At 51.9% G+C, this 12155-nt stretch overlaps 1 protein-coding gene across 4 annotated transcripts in view; it reads left to right on the top strand.

Annotated features, from left to right (window-relative positions):
- Positions 1–12155, top strand: part of TFCP2L1 (transcription factor CP2 like 1) — a 68628-nt gene that overhangs the window by 37237 nt on the left and 19236 nt on the right. For all 4 annotated transcript variants that reach the window (XM_061440032.1, XM_061440030.1, XM_061440024.1 and 1 more), the window contains 6 exons: positions 1424–1500; positions 2041–2146; positions 2792–2898; positions 4339–4491; positions 8282–8392; positions 10836–10927. In XM_061440032.1, the coding sequence (XP_061296016.1) occupies positions 1424–1500; positions 2041–2146; positions 2792–2898; positions 4339–4491; positions 8282–8392; positions 10836–10927 (646 nt within the window). The remainder of the gene's footprint in view (positions 1–1423; positions 1501–2040; positions 2147–2791; positions 2899–4338; positions 4492–8281; positions 8393–10835; positions 10928–12155) is intronic.

Here is a 12155-nt window from a genome sequence, read left to right as displayed (position 1 = left end):
TCACCTCAATATCCTTAACTTAATTGCATCTGCAAAAACTTTTTCCAAAGCAAAGATAATATTCTCAGATTCTGGAGATTAGGGTATGGACATATCTTTTGGGGGCTACAATTCAACCCACTCCAGGGAGTCTTAATATTTGTCTAATCATTGCTTTTTTAGATATAGTAAGACTGTTAACCACTGGGTTTGTGCCGCTCCTAGATGCATATATATCTATGTCTGTGTCTTTCTCTACATTAGATTTCCTTTTCTTTCATTGATTTAGGTTCAGTCCTTCCCCATTGAGTGTCTGATAAACAATCATTCATGTTAACACAAAACTTTAGGAAATTAACTTTTTAATCTAGTGGTAACTTGGATTAAATCTGCAAAACCCAGGGAAACCTGAGTGAGGTCTGGGGTTTAGTTAATTGCACTGTGCCATGGTCAGTTTTGATAATGTACCATAGTGAATTCAGATGCCACCCCTGAGGGAAGCTAGGGGATGATACTCAGGACCTTTGTGTACTATTTTTGTAACTTCTTGAGAGCCTATCATTATTAAAAAAAAATTTTTTTTAACAGTTTGATTGGATATACCAAGACCAATGATGAAATCATCTGTTCTCTCTTATTTGCAACACATCCATTGTTAACCTGCAATTTGTGGCGAGGTGTTTTAGAGTTGTCGCTGAACTTGATTTGGAAAAAGTTGACATCGTTTGATAGGTGGTCTTTCTGTCTAGGAATGTTTTGTGTTGTATTTTTTCAAGGTATGTTTTATCTTCCAGTAAAATGTGTGTAGTTTTCTTCAGGTAACTTGTAGATATTTTAAAGTTTGGGGTTTTAAGTTTGTTCTTATGGATGGATCTTTTCCCTATCTGTATTCTTTAACTGGCTCTTGCTGGTTACATGTCCCTGAACAGAATCCCCACACCTTTCAAATACATGAAATTCTTTTAGCTTGAGAAAATGCTCTTCATTCTGCAGTTAGAGACAATGTTTAACAGGTTTTTATTCATTCCTTTAAACTTGCTCTCAGAAAGGGTCCATCTGTTCAGTTATTGAATGTAGATTTAAGTATCTGTTTTCTTCATCTGAGTATATGGGGGATGTTCTTTATAAAGAAATACAAAGTTGTGCTCTGTAAATGTAATGTTAACTGTATTGTTTTGGATTCTGTCTTTGAACATTGTAGAGGTGCTGTCTCTCTCCAGGGGTCATGTGCATTACCTGGGGGGCCCTGGGTCCCTACCAGGTCAGATGGACAAATGGGGTGTCCTGTCCATAGTGTGATATGAACTTTTCTTGTCCCTGGCTTTTCTTCTCTGCTTTGGTCGCAGAGCCATGAGGCCTGGGTGGGCATTGAGAAGGCCTCTAGCTTGCCGAAGCCCCAAAATTGAAAACAGAAGTGGAAAATGTACCATTAACCTCCCTCCAGGTCAGTCTTATGAAATTCGACTGCTGGAGAACAGGAAACTGGGAGATTTTCAGGATCTGAACACAAAATATGTGAAGGTAAGGCTCCGGTCCGCACCTTGCCTGGGCACCTGGGGGTGCTTGATTGGGGGCCTAACACCTGGGCTTGCACTGGGAATCAGGAGTGCCTGGGAGGTTTGGGGAAAGCTCCAGGGACAGAGGTGGGCTCAAGGTCCCTGGAGTGTGGGGTCTGAGGGGCCTTGGTCAGGCCGGCAGTGCTGGGAGCTGATGGCCAGGTCACACAGACTCGGGTTGCAGCCTGGCTTTGCCTCTTCCCAATGTTTTCTGAGCCTCAATTTGCTCACTTGCACAGAAGGTTTGTGAATGACCCCTGTGTAGCAGCCCCTTGAGAGCAGGGCATCCCCCGCTGTTTGTGCTGTTGTTCCTATTGTTTGGGTTCCAAGGAGGGAGGGGTGACATGAGGAGCTAGGGGGAGAGGCCCCAGGCAGAGGGCCTTGGAGGAAGAGAGGTTTGTCTGATTGGGGGAAGGCCAGGGTGGGTTCCTTACAGGTCCCTCTGGGCCCCACACTCAGCTGTTCTCCCCCCCCCCCCCCCCCCGACCCCGGCCCCGGCCCCCAGAGCATCATCCGCGTGGTGTTTCATGACCGGCGTCTGCAGTACACGGAGCACCAGCAGCTGGAGGGCTGGCGGTGGAGCCGGCCTGGGGACCGGATCCTGGACATTGGTGGGTTTCTGGGCTGAATGGGGGTTCTTCCTGGGCACCATCAGGACCCAGCAGTGTCCAGGGCCTCTTACCACACTTCTGCCTTGTGTGAAACCCCATGGGAGCTGGTGGAGGTGACCACATCATGAGCCCTGCCCTCGGGGAGTATCCCTTTTGGGGTACATGGGGAGGGGCATTTAGAAATAAGGACCTGTTGTCAGGAAGTAAGAAGCAGGGAAACCTTCACAGAAGGATCCTGACTTGATGGAGGGCAGGGTGGGCATCAGAGAAGGGGCAACCGAAATGGAACTGAGGGCTCAGGCAGTGGTCCACAGGCTTTTTATTCACAAAACTTGGGGCGAGATGGGTTTTGGAATTCAGAAGTTGGAATAATAGTAGGGTGTGTAGACCTGCAGTCGGGTCACACCACGAACAGGCCATGTTCTTGTAGCCATATAGAGTGATGGCACACAATGGGGCGAGGGCTCGGAATAGCTTCATGGAGATTCAAGTCAGGATTCTGCCAAATGAACTACGCAGAACCTAGCTTTCAGAACTCTTGGCGTTTCAAATTGTGTAAGGAGTTTGGACCTGTAATAGGAGTCCTTCCCGAAATATTGGGAGTGGCTGACGATTGCACTTTTGTGTGTGTGTGTGTGTGCACAGATATTCCACTGTCTGTTGGTATCTTGGACCCCAGGGCCAGCCCGACCCAGCTGAATGCAGTTGAGTTTTTGTGGGATCCTTCAAAGAGAGCGTCTGCGTTCATTCAGGTGAGCAGAAAGGAGGTTGCCCTTTGTGGGGAGGTCAGAACTTTGGGGTCCATCATGTTGTTTCTCAAAACCATCCATGGGTGGGGCCTTGATGGGCTTTTGCCCTTGGCTACAGGCAAGGAGGCTGAGAGGGAGGGTGAGCGGAGCCCATAGCCATGAGACTGGTTGGTCACTGGGGCTAGGAGGAAGATTTGGGATGTGTGGGTGATTTCCTGTGTGGGTGTTGCTTATCAATATGTAAGCTTTTTACACAGTAACTGGGTCCTAGCATAAATAATTTGAAGTACAAATTTTTTTTCATAATTGTTTCTATTAAATGTTTAATTCTGAAACTCCTGGTATGAAAGTGAAAGTCTTAGTTGCTCAATTGTGTCCAACTCTTTGCAACCCCATGTACTGTATATCCTGCCAGGCTCCTCTGTCCATAGGATTCTCCAGGCAAGAATACTGGAGTGGGTTGGCCATTTCCTTCTCCCGGGGATCTTTGCAACTCAGGGATCGAACCCGGGTCTTCTGCATTGCAGGCAGATTCTTTACCATCTGAGCCAACAGGGAAGCCCATAAGAGCTTCTGCTATGGACCTGACCTTATGTTAAACACTACAGCGGATCCAGGTGCCCGAGGGCATGGCCAGGGCCCTGTGCTTCTGGGCTTCCCCTGGCTCTCTCACTTGCTGTGGGTCCCTTTTTGAGCTTCTTGGTTTTTCTCCCTGTCTTATAAATTAGAGAATGAAAACAGAGCCATGACCACAGGCCTGGTTCATAGTAATCACTCAGTGAGAGTAAGTGACCTTTTTGCCTTGCATAGTTATAATACTCAAATTGCATTTCAAAAGAATTATTATAATGTTATTGTTTATTATTACAACAATATGTATTTGTATTGAGTTGGCCAGAAAGTTTGTTCGGATTTTTCATACCACCTTTTGGAAAAAACTGCAACTAACTTTTTCACCAACTCAATATTATGACAATGTGATTATGTTATTATAGCAATCAGTACACATCAAGTGCTTTCTATGTAGCAGGCACTTATCAGAAGTCAAGAAATGTTTCTAGCTTCTGGCCTGGCCTGAGTAACCTGGGGACTAAGGGACTAGGCTCCTAAGGACTAAGCTGTGGTCCCTGCTCTGTGGTCTCTGGGATTTGTCCAGGCAGAGGTCTCAGGGGGAGGAGTGAGAGAGAGTTATGGGGTCAGTGGGCCTGGAGTAATGGCAAGGACTTAGCTGGTCAGGCAGGGCCTCCAAGGTCAAAGGATGGAAGTGAGAGGCTGTGGGGGGTGGCCAGTGGCCTGATGCAGTGGCCAGCACTGGGGGACAGCAGGGAGGTGGAGATGGGTCTGACTGTGTGGGATGGACAAATCTCCTGGGAGAGGAGCTCCTGGGGGTTCAGACCCCACCCTCGCCCACCTCTGGCTAACTGCGTACCGCATCCCCCGCAGGTGCACTGCATCAGCACTGAGTTCACCCCGAGGAAGCACGGGGGTGAGAAGGGTGTGCCCTTCCGGGTGCAGATCGACACCTTCAAGCAGAGCGAAAATGGAGAGTACTCGGAGCACTTGCACTCAGCCAGCTGCCAGATCAAGGTGTTCAAGGTAGGATGGCCACCAGCGCCCCGCCCACCGCCACCCCAGCCCAGGACTGGAGGCCAACACCCCAGAGCTCAGCAATGAGGGCAGTGGCCAGGGGCTAGGGGCTCCTGCCTGGGCTCTTTCACCCTCACAGGCAGCCGAGCTCAGCTCTGCTTGACCAGAGTGATGGGACTGGCACAGTTAGAGATTTCTGTTTTCCTCCCAAGCACTTTGGCCACAGAGTCTGTGATTGCCCATTAGAGTCTCCTTAAAAAACAAGTCAGGAGACCCCCTTTGAAGGTCCTGACCATGGGTGTTATTTTTTAAAATGTTTTTATAGCAGTATAGTTAATTTACAAAGTTGTGTTAGTTTCAGGTGTATAGCGCAGTGATTCAGTTATATGTATCAATTCTTTTCCATTACAGCTTATTACAGAATATTTCATATAGTGCCCTGTGCTGTACAGTGGGTCCTTGTTGGTTATCTGTTTTACACATGTTACTGTGTATGTGTTAATTCCAGTGGATGCTGTTCTTTAGGGCCCCAAGACCCTTGTCCCTCTGCTATGGCCTCCTGGTACCGCCTCCCTTTTCCTTTCTTGCCTCACCCTCTGCAGTTGCCTGTCATTGTTTCTCATCCCATCTCTCTGGACAGATTATTTCCTAAAAATGACTGCCAGTGGTGCAGCTCAAGGTGGCCCTGGGGGGAGGGGGTGACAGCAGAGTCCACGTCACTCTGGTGGGTGCACCAGCCCTGAGCAGGACCGCTGCCAGCAGATGGGACTTGCCCGCTTTCCTGGGGAATCCCAGCAGGTGCCTGAGGACCAGCCCGGTGCCTTTCCCTCTCCTTCTGGTCTTTCGCAATCAGGACCTGGGGACTTATTGACAGAGTTCCAGCTGCTGGAGCTGGAGATTCCAGAGGGAGAGGCTGTAAAAACGAGGGCCTGTCCCAGAAGAAGCTGGGTCAGTGTTGCTGTTTCTGAGCTAGGGATAGATGTGGAAATAAGCGCCCACAGGTAGAACCATCAGCCTGGTGGCAGAGTGCTCATCTGGCCTGTTTCCCAACTGGACAGGAAGGCCCTGAAGCTGCTGTGTCTGCACTTAGGTGACCACACAGCTGGGCAGCCAGCTTCATCCCCACTGATAGTGTCTGGCCGTCTGAGGGCTATGGGCAAAGGGTTCTGAGGCCTTGGCCAGGCTGTATGTGTTGGTGGAGGTGAGTTTGTCTCTGCTGCCAGAGTGGTGGCACCTCCAGAAACCTATTTCAGCATGATGAAGACTTGAATCTGGCCTCTGAAGGAAGTTACATTTCTCCCCCATGTTTATATCTCCCTCCTGATTAAAAAAAAAAAAAAAATCACCAAAGTTGAGTGGCTTAATACTACATTATCTTCTAATGCTGAAGTCTGAAATGGGTTTCACTGGGCTAGGGTCAGGCGTCAGGAAGATTAAATTCCTTTCTGGAGGCCCTAGGGGAGAATCTCTTTCCTTGGCATCTCCAGCTTCTAGAGGCATCTGCTTTCCTTGGCCCGTGGCCCCTCCTCCATCCTCAAAGCCAGCACTACCCCAATCCCTCCATGCTCCCCGCAACACACACTTTAAGCCTCCATGATTACACTGGGCCCACTGGGATGATCCAGGCTCACCTTCCTATTTTAGTCTCTCACTCTTGGCAATCCTGATTCCATTTGCAACCTTGCCCTCTTGTGCCCTAAGGTAACATTCTCCCAGGCTCTGGGAATTAGGACGGGGCCATCTTTGGAGAGCATTAGTCTGCAGATCCTGTTTACCAGTGCCTCTGGTCTTGGGTTCTTGATTCCAGCTCCCCCTGGACAGCTCTGAGGCTGCACAGTGGTGGTCTCTGCCTGTCCTGCAGTCCCATCCTCTCTTGGTTGTGTGCAGACCACATCCCACCAGCCATCTTCTGCCCTCAGGTGGGGGTGCATCCAGTGTGATGCCCTGGGATCAGGCCCTGGGCCAGGCAGTAGGAGGGAGGAGCAGTCTGTGCCAGGGATGCTCAGTTCTCCCCATGGCCCCTGACAGCTCCCCCTCTTACACCTCAAGGCGGACACTCAGAAATGAGGCCTCTACCTGGCTCCTCAACACCACACCAGGCCTTATTGGGGGAATTGAGCTGGAAGCTGCTTTGGCATCTCCTGCAAGAGGGAAGGAGCATCTGTCACCCAAAATGAAAGTGAAAACAAAAGTGTTAGTCGCTCCGTCGTCTGTGTCTGACTGTTTGCGACCCCATGGACCATAGCCCACCAGGCTCCTCTGTCCATGGAATTCTCCAAGCAAGAATGCTGGAGTGGGAAGCCATTCCTTTCTCCAGGGAATCTTCCTGACCCAGGGATCCTACCTGGGTCTCCTGGATTTCAGGCAGATTCTTTACCATCTGAGCCGCCAGGGAAGCCCTGTCACCTGAAATGAGCTCCTCAGAATGCCTGAGGTGGCCTGGCCACCCACCCACAGGAGCAGTCGAGATAGGTGTGCACCAGGGCCAGGCAGAGCCCTGCCAATCTGTCCGTAACTCTCCTATCTCAGGTCACCCTGGTTACTAGGAAGCCCCTGGCTTCTTGGTGCTGCCCTGGGGCTCTGTGGGGATGTCTTAGGACTCTCCCTTTCCTGCCAACTCCTTGCAGGGGTCTCCCTGGGGCTGAGTGGTGTCCCCCACAGGCAGGCTCAGCCTTGTTCTGCCAGTAATACTTCTGGGCCAGGAGGAAGGGCCTCCTTTCTGGGACAGGATGGAGGTGGAGCAGGGAAACCAGATGATGGGGGTCCAGCTGCTGCACGCCTGGATCTCCCACTGGACACCAGATCTGTCGTTCATGTCCCCATAGGACCCCCAGCAAAGCTTCCTCCCTCCAGCCTGGGTGTCCTCCCAAAGGCTATTTCCTAATGCCCCCTGAGTTGGGAGTCAGCAGCTGCAGCCTGAGGAAAGTGCCCACCAGGATGATCCCAAAGGCACCATGGAGCGGAAGGGTGGATTTTCTTCCCTAACTGCCCACCTCGTGTGGTCTGCCCTGTACAGAGTAAAACACTCAGTTCAGGGCCCTTTGGAGTCTTGATATCTGACCCCACCCACCAGACTGTGAACTCGGGAGGGGATAGTCTTAGTGGTCCAAATGGTCCCCATCAGCTGTGCCTGCTGGAGCCAGCATGGTGGCTGGGTTCCATGGTGGTTCCTCTCTGGTCTCAATGGGTCACTGGACCTTCTGTCTCCTTAATCTGTAAATGAGGCTGATAGTAGTACCTGTGAGGCCTGGATACCTGTGAATTCCTCAGGTGCTCTGGGCGCCCAAGACAGGCCATGTCAGGATGGATGTTACCCTGCAGGCAGATTGTAAGCTGGGAATGTGCCTGGAGTCCTAAACGTTAGGGCCAAGGAGGCCTTAGAGGTGGACCGCGAGTGTAGATGGAGCCCTGGCTAACAGTTACTAGTTTGTCCGCTTCCTGTCTCTCTCCATGGGGAACCCAGGGAAGGCTCCTGAGAGGTCCTTTCCATTAGCAAGTGGCCACTGGTAAAGCTCTGCCCCAAGCATGCCTGCCAGAGAAGCTGAGCAGACCCCGTAAGAGTCTCTGAAGGACCAGGAGGGGCTCTGAGCTCCCTTGGGATGGGCAAGGGTTCCAGGCAGGAGGACCATGTGTCGGATGCCTGGGAGGTGAGAGACAGTCTTTCCTGTCTGCGAGACCCTGCTTGGGGTGAGGGGGGAGTGTGCCAGCCTTAGGGGCCGCCCCTCAGCTCTGGATCTCCCCCAGACAGCTGCCTCTGCCAGCTTTGAGCTCATTGGACCCCTGTGCTCTGCACTTACAGCCAAAGGGAGCCGACCGGAAGCAGAAGACCGACCGGGAAAAGATGGAGAAAAGAACAGCCCAAGAGAAGGAGAAGTACCAGCCATCCTACGAGACTACCATCCTCTCAGAGGTGAGCCGGGGGCCTCCTCCTGCGGGTGGGCAGGGGGGCTGTCAGCCGGATCCTTGGAAAAGTGCCCATTTGGGGTGAGTGCTTCTGAGAGTGCTGTTCAGTCCTGGTGTGTTCCCGTGTCTGGAACTGCTGGCATCTGAGGCCTGGTGTCCAGGGACACGTTTTGCAAATACCTTCTAACTCTCGGCTGCTGTTGGCGCATTTCACCAGGCACATTTCAAAATTAGGTGTTTTTTTTTTTTAATAGGTAATATATTCATGTGGTCCAAATTCAAAAGATATAAGAATCTCCATCAGAAAATATCTCTCCCAGCACTATCCAGCCTCGGTTTCTCTTCCCCAGGGCGGTAGGTGACCCTGGGTCCTTCTGTATCGGGCCCCACATTCTCTGCGAAGGAAACCAATTCAAACAAGTTTGCCCCATGCTTGCTTTTTTCCCCCAACAGTACACACACACACACACACACACACAGTCACTGTTCTAAGGTTGACTGTCTCTATTTCCTGGCATTTCTTATCTGTTCATAAAGAGCTTTCCAGTGCTTCATCCAGCTCTATAGCCTTCTCTGTGTGGACAGCTGCTGGCGGACGCTGGAGTGTTCTCAGGCTCCTGCTGTTTCACACAGGGCGCTGTGAACACCTTGCTCATGTGAAGTTCTCCACGAGGAAAGAATGTCTGCAGCTTCTATTCTCAGAGAGGGGGTTGCTGGGTTCAAGGGGGTAACATTCTCTGGCTGTTGGGATGGATATTGGGGTGCTTTCCTCATAACCCAGGTGCTGACACCAGCCTGCTGTCCTTCCATCCAGGGTCCGTCTGAGACGCTCCCTATCGAAGGCTCCTTTTCCTCTTGTCATGGGCCCTTCCTGCTGCTGCTGCCGCATTTACTGGGCTCTGTTTTTTATTTTAATAACTCTTCCCCACTGTGTCCTGTGATCAGGCCAGCTAATAGGTGTTGTGTGAATATTCTGACTTACTCGGGAGGCCCTCCATGGATGCCTGAGGTCCAGTGCTGACCATGGTGGGGTTAAGTCTGTGTGAAGGGTGAGGTCCAAACACAGGGTGGCTCAGAGACCAGTGACTAGGTCCTGTCTGAGGAGCTGTGCATGTATGTGAGGATATGTGTGTGGGTGTGAGAGAGAGACACACACAAGCCATCTGCAGAGGAGTATTTGCAAAAGGAGAGCAGGGACACTAATTTTGCAGACAGATGCACACTGGCCTTTCATTGGATAGAGGCTGACGGTGGCTGAGAGCCCGGGCACAGGAGGAGCCCTGCCCCTGGAAGCTGGTCAGAGCCAGAAATACATGGTGTGGGGCAGCACTTGGACACTTAGCTCTTCCCGGGCTTGGTATATGCTGGTGACATGCCCTGAGGACCCTCCCTGCTCCCCAGTCCTGCCTGTGGCCACCTCTCCTTCCAACCTAGGCCTCAGCCTCTGGTGCCTGCCTCTCCCCTGACTTCCCTGCTGGAGGACAGGTCCCTTAGGTGCTCCAGGCTATGTCCCAGCCCCTCTCCCCAACCAGGTATTGAAATCCCTACCCAATCTGTAACTTTAGGAACTACCGGCTCCCCTCTTGTCAGCTCATCAGTTTTCCTACCCCCAAGGGCTCCAGGATTTGGCACCAACACATTCCAGCCCTCACTCAGAACAGAGTTAAATATTGACCCACCCTGTGGTCAGGTGGGTGATCGTAAGTCTCAGGAATGCTTCCATCTGACCGCGTCCAGAGCAGGGCCATCGCAGAAAAAGGAAGTGGTGAATGCTTGGTCCCCCAACCCCCAGGCAGCACCCACATGTCTAGGCTTGCTTCGGGGGACTCCTACATGTTCATTTAGGGTTCAACACAAGAAGTTCCAGGCATTCAGGGGTCACGTCATTTGTGTTGCTGTGTCTCCCTCGACTCCTGGGTTGAGCAGGATGCCTCAGATGTTATAAACACCCATGGAATTGTGCTGGGGACAGGCTGCTACAAGCCAGTGTGGAGGTGCCTGTCCCTGTCATCTGAGGCCCATCAGGAGATGCTATTAGTAATACGGAGCTTCGTCGATGATTTTCTTTTGGAAGTGGCCCAGTGCTCCCTGTTTCTTGCATCTACACCCATTTGTCTGCGTGGGGAAGACCTGCCTGTGGGCACTCGGCCTGTCCTGCACTGATGAGGTTTCCCTCTTTGCTTTGGCTGCTCGGAAGCTCTGACAGACATGTGTCATGCTTTGCTTGCCCTGGGGATGACCTACTGATGACGAGGTCTCTTCTTGGCTCTATCTGATTTCTTCCGTGTGGTCTGAGCACCCCGCCCATCCCTGGGTACCAGGTCAGTGTGGGTTGGGTGTTGAAAGATTGTGATTTTACACTGAGTGGGAGGGCTAGGGAAGCTGGGCTCATCTCATCTGCAGGTCTGGGTCCTCGGGGACCACTGCCACCCTGTGCTGTCTCCCCACAGTGCTCCCCATGGCCCGATGTGGTTTACCAGGTGAATAGTGCCTCATCCCCAAGCTACAATGGCTCACCAAGCAGCTTCGGCCTCGGCGAAGGGTATGTGCACCCTCTCTCCTTTGTGGGCTCTAAAGTGACCACAGGTGTGGACTCATTCCCCAGCTTCCTCTCTGTGTCTTCACTGCTCTTGTAGCCCAGCATCAATTGGGTTTCAGGGCAGTTGACTGGTGTTCACGACCATTTTTAGCATCATGTGTACAGGTTTTCGTGCTTGATTACACTTCTAGAAAGGCCGACTGGTGGAGTAACTAAGCACCCAGCACGCACTCCCTCCCCAAGTTAAGGTGGGCCAGCCCACGAGCTCCTGGGCCACCTCCTAGACAGCTGGCCTTAGGAGGTGGACATCTGGACCCCGTAGTGGCTGGAGGGGCTTCTTAGATCTTGCTGCAGCCCTTGTGCATGGTCACTGGGCAGAGGGGCTCAGCTCAGGGTCTTCCCCACCCCTCTGGGTATCCGGACCCACAGCACAGAAGCGACCCACCTCTGGTCACCGGCTCTGCCAAGGCCCAGGCCGTGCTGATTCCAAGGTGACAGATGTGCAGGGGCCAGCAGGCAGCTGTCCCTCCTATCCTGTGGTGTCACTGTGAGGACACTGCCCTCCTATTGGTGGGGTCAGGGAGGATGACAGACGGGTTTAACAGGCGCGTGTAGAACATGCGGGTTGTTTGGAGCCCCTCCTTGGCAGAGAACTTTACTGATGGGCAAGCCAGACAAGAACTTGATTTACTAGGTAAGGACAGTCCTTACCGAGAAGGGGGCACAAGGAAGGGCTGCTGTATTTTATTCAGGCAGTGAAAAAAAATCAAAGTATTAGTCGCTCAGTCATGCCCGACTTTTTGTGACCCCGTGGGCTATAGCCCACCAGGCTCCTCTGTCCATGGGATTCTCCAGGCTGGAATACTGAAGTGGGTTGCCATGCCCTACTTCAGGGGATCTTCCCAACCCAGGGATCGAAGCCGGTCTCCTGCACTGCAGGCAGATTCTTAACTCTGCACCTTTCTGGGGGCAGATTCCTTCACTTCCTGCAGCCTCAGTTTCCCTACTTCCAGGGGAGTATGAATTCCACACTCGGTCAGGGGCATATATGTAGAGTCCTGGTACCCCCAGACCCAGATGACCTGCATCTATAGTCACTGATAACTGCCCTAGGAATCCTTGCTGCAAAGGTCTTTTCTTTTTTCCTTATTGTTACAGCGGGCCTTCCAGGTGGTGCTAGTGGTAAAGAACCTGCCTGCCAGTGCAGGAGACGTAAGAGACGTGGGTTTGA

This window comes from Bos javanicus, chromosome 2, assembly GCF_032452875.1.
Source record: "Bos javanicus breed banteng chromosome 2, ARS-OSU_banteng_1.0, whole genome shotgun sequence".
In the NCBI taxonomy this organism is placed as follows: Eukaryota; Metazoa; Chordata; class Mammalia; order Artiodactyla; family Bovidae; genus Bos; species Bos javanicus.
Note: the sequence above shows the minus strand (reverse complement) of the source record. Positions and strands in the feature narration are given on the sequence as shown.